Genomic DNA, 18,131 nt, shown 5'->3' with positions numbered 1-18,131 from the left:
CAGTGGCAGCTCCAAGGAACAGAGGCTTTTCCAAGACACCTGGAAGTACCCCTCACTGCCCAAACCTTCCACGTGCTGCCTGCTTCCCTGGCACAGGTAATTTGGGATGTGGTGGGTGGAGAGCCCTTCCTGCAGGCAGGGAGTGGGCAGGCATGCAGCCCCCAGCCCGTGGCACCCTTTTAATGTCACTTCCAGCCTTGGAGTGTTTTCCTGCCAGAAATTTACCTTGGAATGGCTTCCTTGCTTGTGCTGGGAGAGGTGACTGGGTGCACGCAGTGCTGCAGATGTTAGAGGCTCCAGAGGGAATGTGCCTTCCCATTGGGACCTGCTGGCAGCCCTTGAGGGTGTGCTGCCATCAGGGCAGAGGGCACAGATCTGGTTCCTTCCCTACAGGATAGAGCGAACCCAGTGAGCCTTTGTTGAATGCAAAGATGGATTTTAATGAGCAGGTTCAGGGGGTTCCATCTCGGCGAGGCTCTGTCCCGAGGCCTCTTCCCTCGGGATGCTCTCAGCAGGGATCAGGCTGCTCCTGCCACTCCTCACTCGGGCCTGCTCCTGTAGTAGTAGATGTTGCTCAGGACCCAGGCTGTGGGCAGCAGGAAGGACGAGAACATCAGGGTGAGGGCCACGGCTTGTTCCTGAGGGGGACAAGGAGCAGGAGTCAGTGGCATGGCTGCACCATGGCCATGGCACACAGGGCTCCAGGAATGGCTGTGCTGCTGCCATCCAACACCACGCTCAGCTGGCTTCCCTGTGCTCTTCCCAGGCCTTGGCATCTGCCCTGGGGCTGGGGAGGGAGGTGTGGGGAGCAGAGCTGCTCCCACTGGCAGTGGATGGAGCTGGTGCTCTCCAGGTTTGTTCCTCTGGGACACTGGAGCACTGCATGACCTTGAGGCTGTGGCCGGGGCCTGCAGTGTTCCTGACTTTCAGGTGACTTTGGGATAGGAATTGCAGCCAGCAGCAGCCCCTCATTTCCCCTGTGCAATCAGGACAGCATTAACCTCCCACACTGGCACCTTCCTTTGATTTATTTGCCTGGAAAAAGCCTCTCCAGGCTCCTGTAGCTCCTTTCTTGAAGACCTTGGAAAGGCAGCAGAGGGAAAACCCCAAATAAAGGGGTGGAGAAGGAATCAGACAGGATTTTGGGGGAAAGCTCATTTTCCCAGCTTGTTTCACCCAGCCCAGGAGGGTCTGGTTTCGGGGGGACTGTCCCCACAGGGGGACTGTCAGAGGGACCTTGGGCTCTGCAGTGACAGAAGCTCCTGTCCTGTGGGGACACCCTTTGGAGTGACTGTCCCAGGATAGGGGGACAAGATCTGGATCTGGCTCTGAGGGGCCGCCAGTGTCACTGCTGCCCCTTGCCCTGGGCTGCAGGGACCCTCAAAGGTTAATAAAGGGGCTGAAAGGACAAAACCAAACTGTAGCAGGAGCCAGGGGTGGGGGGAGAGCAGGGCATGGACACTGTGGGGGTATGGGCTGGAGCCTGAGGGCACATTCCTTCTTTTCCTCCCCCTCCCCTTTTGCTTCCACCCCCTTCCAAAACAATTTGGCCCTGTCACAGAGGGCTTGGGCCCCTCCAAGTGGGCTGTTCCCACGTTTTCAGCCCCCCAGAATACTCACGCCGGGAGAGAGCAGGTTCTCGGCGGGGTGGGAGCGGAGCTGTGCCCGGGGGGCCCGGCTGATCCGGAGTGCGGCTGCCAGGAGCTGGGAGCCCCTCTGGAAACCCCTCATGGCGCTCTCAGGGTGATCCCGCTGCTCCTCCTCGCTCTGCAGCTGCCCAGCTTGTCACTGTCACTGCTGCCACCACCCCCCTGCCACTCCTTGGCACAGATCCAGGGGCACAGGGAGGAACAGCCTGACACAGCCAGGTTTTCCTGAATTGCTCTCTGCTTAGTTTTTCTTCCCTTAAATATTTTCGGATTTTTTCCCCTTAGCACTGCCCAGGATTCTTAGACCAAAACCAGTCCCCAGCCAACACAGGGGGACACTGAGACACTCTGCTGGAGAACAGAGACCTCTTCTTGGAGGGGCCTTTTCTCTTAGAGCCAAACTCTTCCTTTGAAACAGAACTCTCTTCTTGGACCTCCTTTTCTGTGGGCTTTTATCAACTTTGTAACACTCAAAGCACCATTCAGTGAGAAAGGGCTCACTGGAAAGGGGTATTTCCAAATTCCTCTGATAAAGAGAAGGAAATGGGGTGCGTGCCACTGGGATCATCTGGGGAAGGAACAGCTTGTCCCTGTGTGCTGGTGGCTGCTGGAGGAGATTCCAGTGCCCCAGAACCCCTATGGATGCCCAGCCACTCTCCAGGGGATGGATATTCCTGCCCTTGCCAGAGAGTCAGCCTGTGCTGGAATCAGCAGCTGGTTGTGAGGAACCAACCAAAGGGGAAATGAATCCTGCTGGGCCCCAGCTGGGATTAGACCCTGGAATACCAAAGGAGTAGAGCTGGGAGCAAGTGTTACTGTTCAGGCTTGGGATCCCAGCCCTGGATCCCTGGGGCATTGGCAGCTGCAGGACTGAGCCAGCCAGGCTCCAGGGGGCTTTTCCATGGATTTACAGCACAGGACAGATGTGTTATGCCAATCCTGTGAGTGCTGGATCCCGGGAGCACCGGGAGGCTGCTCGGAGTGGCCGGTGGTGCCTGGCTGCAGCTCCAGCCCTGGATCCCTGACCCACCAGGCTGGGACCAGCTGGAAGGGGCTGGGAAAAGCACGGCAAAGCCAAAGTCCAGATGGAATTGTTGTCCTCTCCGGAAACAGGTGAGAGGAAGGGTCAGAGTGTGGCCGGGGACACGGGAGGTCAGTGGGGTGTGCTGCTAAGCCGGCTCTCTGCCAGCTGTTTTGGGATCACAACTTATCGGACTCGGATTTCCTCTTTCAGTTCCTCCTCCCAGGCACAGGGCAGCCCCAGGACTGCCGCGCTCCCTCCGCGGGCACTCAGCTCAGCTGGACAAACACCTGCGTGTCCAGGATCATTTTTCCAACTATTTCTTTATAAGGAGACGAAAGAAAAAAGCGATTTCCTTCCTTCTTTCTCGGTTAGGCAACTTCCGTCCTTCCCTGGAGCAGCGTCTCTCCGCCTGCACAGGCTCAGCCCGGCCTCGGGACAGAAGGCAAGACCCACCTCCTCCCTTCCGCGCCCTGGGGCTTGGGCTGGGTCGGGATTTTTCACTTTCCCGAAGGCAGGATTTTCCTCCCAGCTCAGTCTCAGTGAGGAAACCGAGCTGAGCTGGAGCGTTCCTGCATCCGGCTGCTGTCAGGGAGGGATTTGGGGGCTGGGCTCCTTGCCCCTGTGTCACCCTGGCTGGATTGCCAGCTCTGCTCAGAGTCTCTCAGATCCTCATTTCGTCATTCCTGTGTTTTTCCTGTGCCCGGCATTGCCAGGAGCCAGCTGCAGCTGCCTTTTGTCAGGGGCTGCTTGTGCGTGTCTGTATCTGTACATATCTTTAGTCTGTAATTATATATATGTTTGTACATGACACATAAATATAGTTTTGTGTATAAATCAGTGGAATAGAAAGGTCCTGCTCCAGGAGGCTGAGCTGGAGTGAGGGGGAACAGAGGGGTGCAGTGAGCTGGAAGAGGGGGAAGTATCAGGAACTTTTCAGAGTGTCACGAAACAGCCCTGGGAGGAAGAGGAGGCCAGATGGGGAAGGTGGCTGTGTGCGTTGGGAGAAACTGGTGCAACCCCATCCAGCAGCACAAGAGGAAGAGGGAGGAGGCTGAGAAGGGATGAAGCCCGTGAGCTTCATCCTTCGTCCGTCAGGATTTGGGACAGCTGGAGATGGTGTGGGGGAGCAGAGGGGATGCACCCCGGGGCTGGGAGGAAGCTGGGATGGGGGAAAACCTCTGGAGGTGACCAGAGGGGACACTAAAAGGGGCAGAGACCGCTGGTGGCAGGCGGAGGGGGTGACAGGGATCTGACTTTGTCCCCTCGTCCCATCCCGGCCGCTCCGCAGGTGGGGCCGGCAGCGATGGCCGATGGCGAGGGCGACCCCGGCGTGTTCACGGCCACGGCCCTGCCCGGGGACCCGCGGCTGCTGCCCACGGTGACCAACGCCTTCCTGGGCACCCGCGTGTTCCGGGACATCCTGCACGCCGCCGGCGTGTACAGCGGCGCCGCGGGGGACACGCACCGCGCCGATGTCCCCAGCCCGCTGGGGCTGCGCATGGCAGCGCCCGGCGCCCGCAGCCCCGCCCAGAGCTTCACCCTCAACACCTGGACAGGTGAGCAGGGAGCCGGCACCTCCCCCGGGGGCTCTGCAGAGCCTCGGCTCTTTCTGCTTCTGCTGCCTCTTGTGCTCAGTCACATCTTCCTTCTCCCCGTTCTCCGTTCGCCTCGGGGCGCTGCTCCTCTGGAACAAGCGGAAAATCCCCCTTTTGTGTGGGAATAAGTGATTTTCAGGCTGTAGCTCTATCCCTGCTGGGGCCAGGCTGGGCACACGCTCCTTAATCATGTTTGATGGCACAGACCGTCCCTCAGCAGCTTGGCCAGGCTCACTGTCAGCGGTGTTCTGTCCACGACTGGATCTGATCCTGGGAAAAGCAATTCCTTGGCCAGTAGGAAACGGTAGATAGGGCAGGATCCAAGTGTTTCCAAAGGCTGGTGGCTCTGGCTGTGCTTGCAGGGACCTTCAGCCACACGATTCAGTCCCCTGACTACAAGGCCACCCACCAGCTGTACGCCCACCACTCCCTGGTGCACCTGATGGCCTCCAGTGTCACCATCCGGCGCTTGGATGGCTCCACACATCCCGTCACCGTCCAGCTCCAGAGCCTGTTCGTGCCACAGAGCCAGGACCTGCACTTGACCCCAGGCCCAGACTTCCAGGGAGCGCAGTGAGTGTGGGGAATGGGGTCCCTGCCCTGAGCCAACCCTCTGTGGGCTGTGGTGCAGTGCCCTGCTCTCCCCTAGGGAATAAAACGCAGATGTAAGGCTGGAGTGGGGCTGGAATGGTGAGGAGTGTGGGGCTGGAACTGTGAGGAATGTGGAGGCTTCTCACACCGGCTCTGTCCTGGCAGGTGTATAAAAAAGCCCCTGAAATTAGGCATAGAAACATTTGTATTACTTGCAGCTCCAGAATTATGCCTCACACTGATGTGTGAGAGCGGTGAAGGTGATGGGGGCTGGATGTGATTTCAAAGAAGTGAGGTTGAGGAAACCAGGAGATTTGTAGGAGATGACCTCTAGAACAGGATTCCTGGGAGCAGAAGCCATTTGTGATGGCTTCCCACTGCCAGAGTGTAGGGTTAGATGGAATATTGGGAGGAAACACCTTCCTTAATCACTTCCCGTCTCCCACAGCTACATCTACGGGCAGACGCTGGTTCCCGAGGTGGAGGGGGGCCCCCGTCCCAATGTCCACATGCTGTGGACCCCCATCCCAGAGTCGCTGACGCTGGGCGGGGAGGAGCGGGAGCGGTGCTGGCAGTTCCTGACGGCGGTAGCCGGGAGCGAGGAGGAGGCAAAGCGCAGCTACAGCGCGGGGCTGTCCCTGCTGGCCGCGGGGTCCCTGCACCGCTCCCACGTCCGCGCCTGGGCCGCGCTGCGCCGGGGCTGCTCCGTGGAGCTGGACGGGCCCCCGGCCCTGCGCCAGGCGCTCCACGGCTGCCTCTACTACCTGCTGAGCGCCATCCCGCCCCGGGACAGCCCCGGAGTCCCGTTCCACGGCATCAGCCCCGGCGGCTTGTCCAACGGCACCCGCGGCGAGGACTACTGGGGACACGTCTTTTGGGACCAGGTGAGGGCCGCGCTGACCTGGGGGCTTGGCACGGCGAGTGGGATGGAGGAGACTCCATCCTTCCATCGGGATGGAGAAGGCTCCATCCTTCCATCCTGTTGAGGGTGTATTTGAAGGGTGGAGCTGGCGGGAGCATTTGGATGCTCCCGCCAGCCAATCCCGCCGCGCGGCCCCGCAGGACACCTGGATGTTCCCGAATATCCTGCTGCTGCATCCCGAGGCTGCCCGCGCCATCCTGCGGTACCGCATCCGCACGCTGGAGGGCGCCAGGCGCAACGCGCGGGAGCAGGGCTACGAGGTGCGACAGGGACACCGGGAGGGGGTGGCACCTGCCCCTGTCCCCAGGGCAGTCCGGGCTGTTTCAGCGGGGCGCAGCACAGGGTGATGTGCTTATGGATGCCTTCTGTCGGCAGGGCGCGAAGTTCCCGTGGGAGAGCGCAGCCACTGGCCGGGAGGTGTGTCCTGAGGAAATCTACGGAGCCCAGGAAATCCACATCACCGGGGATGTCCTGATGGCCTTCGAGCAGTATTATTGCACCACGCAGGTAAAGGGACAGTGCTCCACCTGATGGCCCGGTGGCAGGACACCTGGAGACTGTCACTGTCCCTTCCCTGAGGAACTCTGCTCTCTCTGCTCCGCAGGCTCCCTCCTGCAGCCCTGCCTGCTCTGTCCTTGCTCCTGTGGGCGTCTCAGCTACCTGTTGGCTCAAACCAGGCCAGTCTTTCCTCCTGCTCCCTCCATCTCCTCAGAGCTCCTCTCCATGCTCCTGCTGACTTTGGGTCTGGTGGAGTCTCCCTCATGCCCCTGTTCTTCCCCCAGGACCAGAAGCTGTTCCAGGAGGACGGGGGCTGGGAGCTGGTGGAAGCTGTGGCTCAGTACTGGTGCAGCAGGATGGTGTGGAGTGAGGAAGAGCAGCTCTACCACATCAGAGGTACCTCTGCCTTGGGAATGGGGTGGAAAGCAGACGTTTGGAGCCACCTGGTCTAGTGGAAGGTGTCCCTGCCCATGGCAGGGATGTGGAACTGGATGAGCTTTAAGGCAACCCAAACCACCCTGGGATTCCATGACATGAAGGTCCCCTTCAGGATGCCCTGAGAATGAGGTGCCTGCATGCACCAGCCAGAGCTGCGTCCCGGGTTGTTCCTGCTTTAGCACTGTCACTGCATTAATTAAAGGGACAGGACTAAAATCAGTCTAAAGGACTAAAGACAATTTATTGTCTAAATAAACATCAGTCTCAGAGGCTGTGAGATTTTGAGACGGCAAGCAGACAGCTATAGCTCAAGACAGTCAAATGTTCTTCCTTACAAGACAATATACAATTTTACAAGACAATGTATAACTTTACAAGACAATGTATAACTTTCTAGTCCAATGGACTGTGGCTACAGAGTATGTTTTGCTTTTCTAACCTGTCACCTTTACTCACTGCAAAGTGGATACTTTTAACCAACTGTTATTACATATACACGCACACACACCCTCCTCTATTGTAACATCTAAACTCTTAATTTATTCTATACAATTACACTCTTACTTTATAAACCCTTCACCATCTTATCAATAGTTTCTTACTTACATAAAGCTTATTCGTACTTATAACTATAGGAGCATAAGTTTATGATTTTTCTACTTAATGTCTGCATACTTTATTTTTACATCAATCCAAGCTCCTTCCAAGGCTGCAAATTAAGCCTTCCTGCATCTGTGGAAGTTTCTATCTTTCCATTTCCCACAGAGCACAGTGCATGTTCTCTACTGAGCATCCTGCTGGGACTGTGTGGGATCCTGACAGCAGGATCCCGATGTGCAGGAGGGTCCCCTTCCCCCAGCTGTGTGCCCGAGGAGGGGCCCAGAGCAGCCCCTGGGTGTGCTGGGGTGCGAAGTGTCCCCTCCTGTCCCCGCAGGTGTCATGCCCCCAGACGAGTACCACAGCCAGGTGGATAACTCTGCTTACACCAATGCCGTGGCCCAGCGCAGGTAATGTTTGGAATCACACCTGGGAGCATGGCCTGGCTCTCTGCTCTTCCACCTGGCACTCTGCAGGCATGGGAGCAGGGGGGCTCCCGAGGGGATCCTTCTTCCCTCCCCTCACAGCCCTCTGCAGTCAGAGGAAGAGTGGGGGCTCCTCTGACCTCTTCAGTGCCCACGTAGGGCTGAAAGGGATCTCCATTCACAGCAGGGCTTCTCCCGTGGCATTCCATGGGGTGTCTGTGCTGTTGGCCAGCTGGAGACACCCCCAGCAGGGAAAAGAGCTCCTGGCTCCGTGATGGAAGCTGTCACACCTGGCTCAATCTCTGCCCCTTGTTCTCCCACAGCAGCTTTTACTTGCAGCTCCTTCTGTCCCCTCTCTCCTCTCACCATCACCCATCCCTGACATAAAACCTTGTTCCTCCTTCTTTCCAGCTTAAATTTTGCCACTGACTTGGCTCGGGACCTGCTGCTCCCGGCACCAGAGGAGTGGGAGGACCGTGCCAGGAAAATCAAAGTGCCCTTTGATGAGGAGAGGAAATATCACCCTGAGTACGATGGCTACAGCCCAGGTGAGCAGGGAGGCAGTGACAGCAGCCCATGGAGGTGGCTCAGCCCATGGATCACACTTGTAATCCTGGAAGGATCAGAATTCCAACTGGTTCAGACTTGGGAATGGCAGAAGAAGAGTCCTTGCTGTTGCTGCAGTGCAACAAGCTGGGCTTGGGGTGGCTTTCCTGCCTCACTGGATTGTTTCTTATCAGTGGGCTCAAAAACTTAGGAAATTTGGGAACTGTCTGAGCAGCCCTGTTCCCAGGTGAGCCGGTGAAGCAGGCAGATGTGGTCCTGCTGGGCTTCCCACTGATGCATCCCATGAGTGCCGAGGTGCGGAGGAACGACCTGGAGATGTACGAGCCCGTCACCGACCCGGCCGGGCCAGCCATGACCTGGGTGAGGAGAGGGCAGAGCCCAGCCTGGGACTCACCCTGGGAGGGGGGGGGGGCTCCGTCCAGGGCACAGTGCAGAGCTGGGATGTGCCCTGGAAGTGTTCACGCTGGATGGAGGGGTGGGGAGGCGGTGCTGCTCCACCGCGCTGACACCGCTCCCTCTTCGGCAGAGCATGTTTGCCGTGGGCTGGCTGGAGCTGAAGGAGCTGCAGAGAGCCTGGAGCCAGCTGGAAAAGTGCTTCAGCAACATCACAGAGCCTTTCAAGGTGAGTGGAGGGGCTGCAGACCCCTCCTGCTCCCAGGCAGGTGTCAACGGGATTGAAACCCACAGAACTGCCTGGAGCATCCCAAATCAGCTCCTGCATCATCTCTTTGTCCTGCTGGTCAGGTCTGGGTGGAGAACTCTGATGGGTCGGGAGCTGTGAACTTCCTGACAGGGATGGGTGGATTCCTGCAGGTCATCCTCTTCGGCTTCACGGGGTTCAGGTGAGACCTGTTGTGCCACTTTTAACTCCCAAGCAACCACTTGCCCCTTAAAATGTCCCTGTTTGGCTGGAGCGAAGTTTGGTAAGAGGCTTGTGACAGGTCACACTTGGGAAGCAAAATGCCATTCCCTAAGCCTCTTCTCTTGTCTTGGTTTGGAAAGACAGGTGCCTGCCAAGGAAGGCAGGAGCCTCCCCTGAAATGGAGAATGTAAACCCACCCCCACTCTGAATTGCTATAAATTTTAAATTAAGGCACTCTCAGGCAAAAAACGTGGGAGCAGGAAATAACAGTTCTTTAATAGGGAAGAAAATAAAAGGATAAAACAAACAATGCATTAAACTAAAACAACACTGACAGAGTCAGAACTCCACCTGACACCCTGTTGGTCAGGGTGTTGGTAGCAGTCCAGCTGGAGTTGTGTGCAGTCCTCCTGGGGTGTCAGGTGTGGTTCTGCTGGAGCAGAGGTCCTGTAGGAAAGGGTGTAGTCTTCCTCTGAAGATCCAGTGGAAGAAGAGGCAGCTGCTGTTCCTCTGGGAAAATCCAGCAGAGAAAAGCCGGCTGGTGTTCCAGAATCTCCAGATTATATCTGGGTAGGAATGCTTGTCTCTCCCCTCTGGGCAGAGCATCTCACAGTGGGATGTTCTAGTTCTTATCAGCCATGCAGTGACATTCAATAGCCTCTTATCAGCAGACATCTCCTGGGAATGGTTATGGAAGAGATAAGGAAAACTGCCCACTTAGCAGAAGACAGCTGCCTTACAGATGGCAAAGAGAATACAGTTTGCTTGACAATCCAGGACATTTCTGCTTCAGCAGCAGATCCTCCTGCCTCCTTTGGATGTGCTGAGGAAACACCTCCTGCAGCCTCCCTGTGGCCCCCCTGCTCACACCGGGAGCGAAGTGCTGAGCAGGCATCGCCTCAGCTTTAGAATATCCTGGGAAAACATGGAGCTGTTCGTGTAATTTCAGAGCCGTGGTGGTTTCCACCCTGGAGCCACTGTCTCTTCAGCCTATTCCTGGTTTAATTGAGGCTAGATGAAGCCTTTTGATTCCCAGTGAAAACTTCCAGCCCTAAATATGTGTTTTCACTCGATGTGTGTGGCCAGAGCTGCTGGGAAACCCACCCCATGCCTTGGCAGAGCTGGGTGTGAGCTGCCCTATTCCCAGCTGGAAAAGCCACCCGTTCCCAATTCCCTGGTGGATCTGGGTGTGAGCTGCCATGTTCCCAGCTGGAAATGTGGGCTTTGGCCAAGCTGGGAGGTCTCCAGGTGCCCAGTGTGCTGGGTCAGGCCCCTCATGGCACAGGCTCAAGCCACAGCTTTGGGGCTCTGGCCAAATTCCAGAGGTGGCGGTGACATTGTGCAGCCATGCTCCCGCCTTTCCCGCTGTGGGACACGGATCCTGTGCAGTGCCGGGGTTCCTCAGGCTCTCAAACCTCCCCTGAGCCCCCTCCAGCCCCTGAAGCCTCTCAGCCTTCTGGAGCTGCTGATGGAGAGAGCTCTGGTGCGCCGGGATTGGCTGGGGACAAGAGGGGCCGTTGTTTTTCCCCACCCAAAGCCAACGCCCACACAAGCAGCTTGGCCTTGGCTCAGGGCTGGAGAGGGAGTTGGGATGTTTGTTCCATTGTTTCTGGGGAAGGAGCACTGCTGGGGATACAGAGCAGTCTGATGAGGCAATTGAAAGATGGTTTATTTATTGCAAAATCAGTCTCATGGAAGGCTGAGACCTACATTCAGTGCCATCACATCAGAAGCCGTTTTAATTTTAGTTACAATGTCTTTTGTCTATTTCTTATCATCTGTTTCTTATCATAGCTCATATATTCCTTAATCAGCTACTTCTACAAAGCTTGCTGGGATGTTCATGACCCAATCATTAATTTGCTATCATCACTACAAATGAAAGAAAATTGCTGGAAATCATTATTACATTTTACAGGATTCTGATGCAATGTGCTTCTTTGTATCCAATCATACAACTCTACAGACACTTATTGCTAGATCTTCTACTTTTTGCCAGCTCTATAACAAGTTCTACTGCTAGACTTTAAAATTTTCTGCTGTCTTGCTTAACATATTTATTGACTTCCATGAGGCACATTTATGCTTGCTTAAAATACATTTCTGCTGGAACTACAAATCTTAATTCTTACTTTGTTTCTGTTTCACTTTTCCAAACCTTCAAGCCTTCTCCAAGGCCTTAGGTCAAACACTGCATCCCTCTCTGTCTCTGAGCCTTGGGAGCTCTCTGTGCCTGCATTTCCTGCTGAGCTTTCTGCCCTCCATCCTGTGGGAATGGGAGCTGAGGTGGGTGTCTGAGGGTCCCCTGCTCTGAGAAGAGGAGCAGGGCATTCCCCAGGTTCTGCCAGCACAGCTGCTGCTGGAGCCAAGCTCTGAGCCAGAGCAGGGAACTGGGCTGAGTTTTTAAACATGAAATCTGGAAAGCCCAGGCCCCAGCTGTGGAACTGGGCTGGGACAGGAATATCTTGGGAATCGCAGTTCCAAGACATTCCTGAGCCAGCAGTTCCTCAGCAGGTGCTCCATCAGTGTGTCTGGGGTTTGCCCAGAGAGCCTTGGATGCCCTGAGGACCCTTCCAGACCCCTCTGCTGTGCATGAGGTGGTGATGCCTGGAGAGGTGGCTGCTCCCTGACCCTGACCCCGAGCTGGGCTCCTCTGTGGTTCCTGCTGTCCCCACCCCGAGGTGCTCCTGCCTTTCCAGGATCACGAGGTCCGGCCTCCTCTTCGATCCTGCCTTTCCCGACGGTATCACCAAGCTGAAGGTCTCCAGCATCTCCTACTTGGGAAACAAACTGGAGGTCACCATCACCAGGGAGGAGATCAGGATGGAAGTGACTGAGACTTCCTGGGACCCTCCGGCCTCTCCCCTGGAAGCTGTGCTGGAGTCGGGACAGCGCTTTCCCCTGGGGGAAGGTATGGCAGCACTGCCTGCATCTGCTCCCTGGAATAATTTGGGGAGAAACCATTCCCATACTCACACAAAGCTTTTCTGCTGCAGGGCAGAGTGTCTCCTTCCCCACAGCGCCCGGATGGATCCAGAGGTCGCCCAGCAGGACCCCCTAAACCCTGCCTGATCCGGGTGCTGCCCTCTGGAGCAGCAGATCCGGGATGTTGGTGCAGGAGGCAGGTAACAGTGGGTGGAAAGGGGGAGCCAGGCTGTGCCAGGAGCCCTTTGCCCCCCCAGGACTGTGTGCCATCTGTCCCTGTGGCTCCAGGGGGTCAATGGCTGGAGCTGTCACCATGGCTGGAGCTGTCACCACGTTTGAGCCCCCCACTCCCCTCCACACATCCCTTACTTGGCTCAGGAGAGGAAACCAAGCCTGAAAATGACCCTTTCAAATGTGTTTGCTGAACACCCAGGAGTTGTTTATGCTCTCAAAATGTTTGTGTTTGTAAGGAAGCCAATTCCTGACTCCAGGATCCTGACTCCAGCTCCTCCAGCATGTCCTGCCCTGGTCCTTGCCTTCCTCATGTGTTGCTCCGTGGGCTTAAAGGGCTGTGGAGGCTCAGCCAGTGCTGTTTCACCAGATGAATGATGTTTTGGCATTGAGTATTATTCCAAAATATGCAGCAGAAAGCCTTTTAACTCTGTGTGGGCAGCACACAGCTCCATTCCTGTAATTTGGTGTGTAACATCCCTCACATGTTTTTAAACTCTTTTCTACACTATTCCCACTCTTTTCAAGCACTTCTGGAGTTAAATCCTTTCTCACTTGGCATCTGAACGGCTGCAGGAAGCCTGGACACCAGAGATCTGTAGTATTATCCTGTCAGATGGTGACAAGGGCAGCCTGAGTGGCCTCGGGGAGAGCAGGGAGCTGCTGTGGGTTTGTTCTGGGACACAGTTTTTGGTGTCTCAGGAATCCCAAGGAATTCCCGTGCCTGCACAGGGTGGGCTTAGTGCCCCCAGCCCCTGGCTTTGGGCTGCACAGCTTCCTCCCCTCCCCACCCTCCCTGTCCTGGGTGGGAGCCGGGAATGCCGGAGGCGTTCCCTGTCCCGAGGGGTCTGTCCTGGCCAAGGCAACCCCAGGAATCTCGGCCTGGTTTATAAAAAGCCCCGCGGCTGCTCCGTGCCCCGAGGCATCTGGGAACGCTTAGGGCTGGAGCAGGGACTTTCCCGCTGCCCTGTAATTACTCGGGTCCTGCTCCAGCCTCATCAGAGCCGCCAGCCCCTAATTAGCGGCAGCTCTTGGCACAACAAAGGGACCATGCTGTCCCCTGTGCACTGCTCCGGGATCGGGATTTGGATGGGGCTGGGATACAGCCCCGTCTGAGGCAGGGCTAGTTTACAGCAAAGGGGGTTTAGCCTCAAAAAAGGTGTCCTTTATCCCAAAATGAGCCGTCTCCAGCCCAGGCACGGAGAGCAGGGAGCGCTGGGAGTGCCTCCCAACTCCCCCCTGTCCTGGCTGGGAGTGGCTGGGGATGTCTGGTTGCTGTAATGAGTTTGCAGGTCTCAGCTCCATTTGGGATGGGGAGGGAACAACCCATTTGCTTCATCCTGCCCCCACGAGGCCCAGGAGCATCTCTGCTTCCTCCCCTCCTCAGTCCTGGGGCCAAAGGTGGCCCTTAAGGCTGTGGGAACAGTGGTGTCTCCTGGCTGCCAGGAGCCCCATCAGAGCCAAAAATCCCAATTTATGTTTTCCCTTTGGCACCCCCCTGCCCCTTTCCACACGCAGAAACTCGCGCTGTGTGAAGCGTTTAATGATTTAAATAGCAACCATGGAAGCTGGGGCTCCACACGGGATAACGGGAGGGAAAAAATCCCACAGGATAAACAAAAATAACTGGGGTTGGGGAGGGGGGTGGTGGCCTTTTGGGGGGGCCACCAGCCATGCAGAGGAGGTGCCACCAGCCCTCACCCCCGGTCACTGGTCCTCGTCGTCGCTCCCGCTGAACTGGTAGGTGAAGAAGCCGACGGACTCCTGGGCCAGCTTGGAGAGGTGGATGACACCGGTGACAATGAGGGCACCGAGCAGCAGTGGCAGCACCACGCTGCCCGCCGTGGCCAGGGCGTTGTAGCACCGCGCCTTGGAGCTGAAGTGCCGAGCAGCTTCCACATCCCCGGACACTTTCCTGTCCCGAGCCTGCAACAGCCGAGGAGAGACCCTTCCCTCAGCCCCTTCCCTCAGCCCCTCTTCCCAGCCCCTTCCCCCAGCTCCTTCCCTCAGCCCCCTCTTGCAGCTCTTTCCCACAGCCCTTCCTGCACCCCCTTCCTGCTCCAGGGCTTTGTCCTCCTTGCAAACCACAACTTATCCATCCATCCATCCATCCATCCATCCATCCATCCATCCATCCATCCATCCATCCATCCATCCATCCATCCATCCATCCATCCATCCACTCACCCACCCACCCACCCCAGGCTGCTCCTGCTCCCCTCCAGCCCTGCATCCTTTCCCACTTGTGTTTTTCTCCCTGCTTTATCCAGAGCCTCTCTGGTTCCAGCCTCTGCCTGTCCCAATTTTTCTATCCCAGTCTAGTCTAGCTGGAGCTGGGATTTTCCCTCCTGCTTCCTCCTGAGCCTCTCTGACTTCAGTCCCTGCTTTTTCCCATTTTTCCACAGCTGGAGCTGCTCCTGCCGGGGGGGGCTGGAGAAATCACGGCCCCCATGGCACTTTTTAGGATCAAGCAGCTGCTCCTCGGGTGGTGGGCAGGGGGCTGTGGTTACCCACGGCTGTCCCACCGCCTCCGGAATCAGTGGCCGGAAAAGCAGGGAGGATTCACCAGCGGCAGGTGTCACTGCCTGTGGAGAGCGTGGGGAACAGCCCGCCACAGCCGGCCCGGGAGTTTTTCCAAACGCTCGCTGCCTCCCTGGGCATCCCTCCCATCCCTCCCGGAGCCCCTGAGGGCTCCGGCGCCGCCGGTCCCGTACCTTGACGGCGAAGGCGAGCGCCACGAAGCCCAGGCAGCAGAAGTTCATGTAGAGGGTGTTGAAGATGGCCCAGACCAGGTGGTCGCGGGGCGCGGGGGCCGCGGGGGGCTGTCCCCGCTTGGGGGACGGCCGCTCCTCCCGCGGGTACGAGGTGTCCATGGCCACGGAGAGGGACTCCGCGGCTCCGGCAGCCTCGCGGGAGCGCGCCCGGCCCCCATTTTATATCCCTGCTCGGCTAAATATAAACCTGGGGAATTACAGCCCTGAGGGATGCGGTTGTCCCACAGGCCAGGCTGGGATGGCGAGCCCGCGGGCTTTTAATAGCCAGCCTTCCTCCCGGGATGAGGAGCACGGGTGGCTCCGGCCTGACTCCGGCGCCGCAGGAGGGGCACTCCAAGGCGGAGCCCGGGAGCTGCGCGGCGCTGGCTGGCACAGGTACTTCCAATCCCACCCTCCAGGTGAGCTGGGCAGGGCAGACCCCCCTCGGCAGCACTTTTGGGCTGTGGGATGGATGAAATGGGAAGTTCGTGTGGAAAGGTGGAAGAGCCACATCCACGGGACTGCTCGGCAGCCGAGGGGACACAGGGCGGCAGGGTGGGGAGGGGGGCAGCCAGGACACGCGGAGGGGCTTTAATCTCCTTTTCCTGCCATCTCCAATGTGGAAAACACGTTTACTCTCTGGTGAAAATTTTAAAAGTTGAATCAAGGATAGTAGGAGATAAGGAACATAAAGATTACAGCTGGGCGTGCCTTGGTACTCAGTTAAGAGAACACCGTTATCTTCGGAGACACTTCTTAAACACCTTTTTTCTACTATCAGCCTGTTGTATATTTATAAACTCTTATGTATAGTAAACTTTTTTCTGAAACTAGCTTATGTATTTTAAGAATTGTTTGCTATGACTCGTTTTTGGTTTTACTTTTTTAGAGTACGTGTATTTTTTGGTTGTGGTTTTAGGGTTTTTTTGTTATTATTTTTAGTTTTGGTTCTGGCCCACACTGTCTTCAGATGGTGAAGGTTGATAGATGGTGTATCTGTAAGTAGGTGTATTTTTTTTATGTGTTTATTGGATGTTATCTCATCTAAGCAGGCATTTTAACACAAGCATGCTTATCTTAGCTGTTTTACTACTATGTCCAAGCTTAATAACAACAGAAATAAAAACTTTATAACAGTTACTTTAACACTACACATATAAAATCTATTTTAATGTTTGCGAAAAGCCAATATTATAGTGTGTATCTATAACATCCATGATGTTGGGAAGATACTTCCCTGGGATTTGGCTGGAAGCTCTCTGCTCCGCGGCAGGATGGAGGCAGGGAGAGAAGCAGGAGGAAGAGGAGGAAGAGGACGCTGCAAAGATGCCCCAGGACTCTCTGCGATGTCCCGCGGTGAATGAGGTGACAGCGAGGGCGTTTGGCGGGACGAAATTCATTGGTAGCAGCAGTGACCGACAGGTGTGTCACAGGTGCCAGGAAGCGTGTGAGCAGAGCAAAGCGGGGGGAGGGTAGGGGGCTGTCCCCTGTCCCCCACGCCCCAGCCTGGCCGCCCAGTCCCCTCCCGTGGCCGTGCGGGGACAGCGGCGCGGCGGGCAGCGAGGGGACCGGGGTCACTCCCTTCGCCCCCGCGCCCCGAGCGGGCACATTGTGGAGTGGAGGGGGCGAGCACCCGGCGGGTGGGGGCCAGGCGCTGGTCAGGTGTCCCTGAATCTGGACATGACCACGGCGGCGATGACGATGAAGATCACCCAGACGACGGCGACCGCCACGGAGCAGACGATGTTCGCCACCCTGGCGCGGTGGCTGTGGCGCCGCGCACCCTCCAGGTCCCCCGACAGCTTACAGTCACGGGCCTGGGGGGCAAGCGGGGGGCTCCGGTGTGTGGGACATCGACTGGGGGACCAACCTCCCCGGGGGGCTGCGAGGTTGTGCTGGGACCCCAGGGACGCCTCACCCGGGGCACGGAGCGAGGACAGCGGGCACTGCCCTGCGGCCCCGGCGCTCGGTGGGGGGGGGGGGGGGCAGGCTCTGGGGACCCACGGCTTTGGGGGGTCCCAGAGTGGGCTCATGGCTTTGGGGGTCCCAGGGGGACACACTGCTTTGGGGGGGTCCCAGAGTAGGCACATGGCTTTGGGGGTCCCAAGGGGACACACTGCTTTGGGGGGGTCCCAGAGTGGGCACATGGCTTTGGGGGTCCCAGGGGGACACACTGCTTTGGGGGGGTCCCAGAGTGGGCACATGGCTTTGGGGGTCCCAGGGGTGGCCCACGGCTTTCGGGGTCCCAGGGTAGGCTGGCATCGGGGATGGGAGACCAGAGTAGAGGTCCTGGATGGGAGAGGGGATCTGGGGATTGGGGGTGGGAGAGGGGTTTGGAGGGAGGTGGGCAGGGGGCGAGAAGCGGGGGGTGTCAGGGATGGCTGGGGGTGCGGGGACGGCACTGGGGGACCCCCGGGTGAGGGGAAGGTGGGGGTCGGGCTGGGTGGGGGGTCCTGGCTCGGTTGGGTGGGGGGCCCGGAGTTGGGGAGGGAGCTGGGACAAGTCGGGGATCCCGTGCCGGGCTCGGCTGGGGGCGGGAAGCCTTGGGAGGGGCTGGCTGGGGGTCAGGCTGGGTGGGGGTCCCGAGGCCGATCAGCGCTAGATCCGGGGCGTCTGGCGGGGGTCCCCGGCCCCTCCCTCACCTTGACAGAGTAGACGAGCGCGGGGAAGCCGCAGCAGCCCAGCCCGGCCAGCGTGCACCACAGCAGCACATTGAACACCGACCAGAGCACGTAGTCCCGGGGCTGCTGCTCGGACCGGGGGCCAGGGGCGGCCTCCCCCCACCCGGAGGACTGCAGTGGGATGGACACGTCCGCCTGCCTGGGCTCCATGACCGGGAATGAACGCCTGGAACGGGAGCGGAGCTCGCTCAGGGCGGGGGACCGGCCCCGCACCGCACCGCCCCGCAGAGGGGGGGGGGGCACGGCCCTCTGGGACCCCCACCCCACGCAAAATGGGGGCGCAGGGCAGCTCTGGGGACCCGTGGGGGGCTTAAAGGGACTTGGGGGAACCCTCAGGACTCCGAGGGGACTTTAGGGGAAAGTTGGGTATGTT

The 18,131-nt window shown here is 57.8% G+C and overlaps 3 protein-coding genes across 3 annotated transcripts; 1 reads left to right on the top strand and 2 right to left on the bottom strand.

The window, feature by feature from the left end:
- Positions 1-3,967: 3,967 nt before the first annotated feature.
- PGGHG (protein-glucosylgalactosylhydroxylysine glucosidase) lies at positions 3,968-12,695 on the top strand. Its single transcript, XM_050975008.1, has 13 exons — positions 3,968-4,229; positions 4,631-4,841; positions 5,308-5,743; positions 5,922-6,041; positions 6,157-6,288; positions 6,564-6,675; positions 7,652-7,724; positions 8,151-8,287; positions 8,533-8,666; positions 8,833-8,928; positions 9,051-9,148; positions 11,868-12,079; positions 12,165-12,695. The coding sequence occupies exons 1-13, from the start codon at positions 3,977-3,979 to the stop codon at positions 12,227-12,229; spliced, it is 2,079 nt and encodes a 692-aa protein (XP_050830965.1). The 5' UTR covers positions 3,968-3,976; the 3' UTR covers positions 12,230-12,695.
- Positions 12,696-13,851: 1,156 nt separating this feature from the next.
- LOC103827053 (interferon-induced transmembrane protein 5) lies at positions 13,852-15,214 on the bottom strand. The gene is made up of 2 exons (XM_050975009.1): positions 15,039-15,214; positions 13,852-14,250 (listed from the first exon to the last, which is right to left on the bottom strand). The coding sequence occupies exons 1-2, from the start codon at positions 15,195-15,197 to the stop codon at positions 14,032-14,034; spliced, it is 378 nt and encodes a 125-aa protein (XP_050830966.1). The 5' UTR covers positions 15,198-15,214; the 3' UTR covers positions 13,852-14,031.
- An 872-nt stretch (positions 15,215-16,086) lies between these two features.
- On the bottom strand, positions 16,087-18,006 carry LOC108961169 (dispanin subfamily A member 2b-like). Its single transcript, XM_018907952.3, has 2 exons — positions 17,720-18,006; positions 16,087-16,894 (listed from the first exon to the last, which is right to left on the bottom strand). Exons 1-2 carry the CDS (start codon positions 17,906-17,908, stop codon positions 16,736-16,738), a joined length of 348 nt encoding a protein of 115 aa, XP_018763497.1. The 5' UTR covers positions 17,909-18,006; the 3' UTR covers positions 16,087-16,735.
- Positions 18,007-18,131: the final 125 nt, after the last annotated feature.

Source organism: Serinus canaria, chromosome 5 (assembly GCF_022539315.1).
Source record: "Serinus canaria isolate serCan28SL12 chromosome 5, serCan2020, whole genome shotgun sequence".
In the NCBI taxonomy this organism is placed as follows: domain Eukaryota; kingdom Metazoa; phylum Chordata; class Aves; order Passeriformes; family Fringillidae; genus Serinus; species Serinus canaria.
The sequence above is the reverse complement of the archived record's forward strand: the minus strand, read 5'-3'. Positions and strand labels throughout refer to the sequence as shown.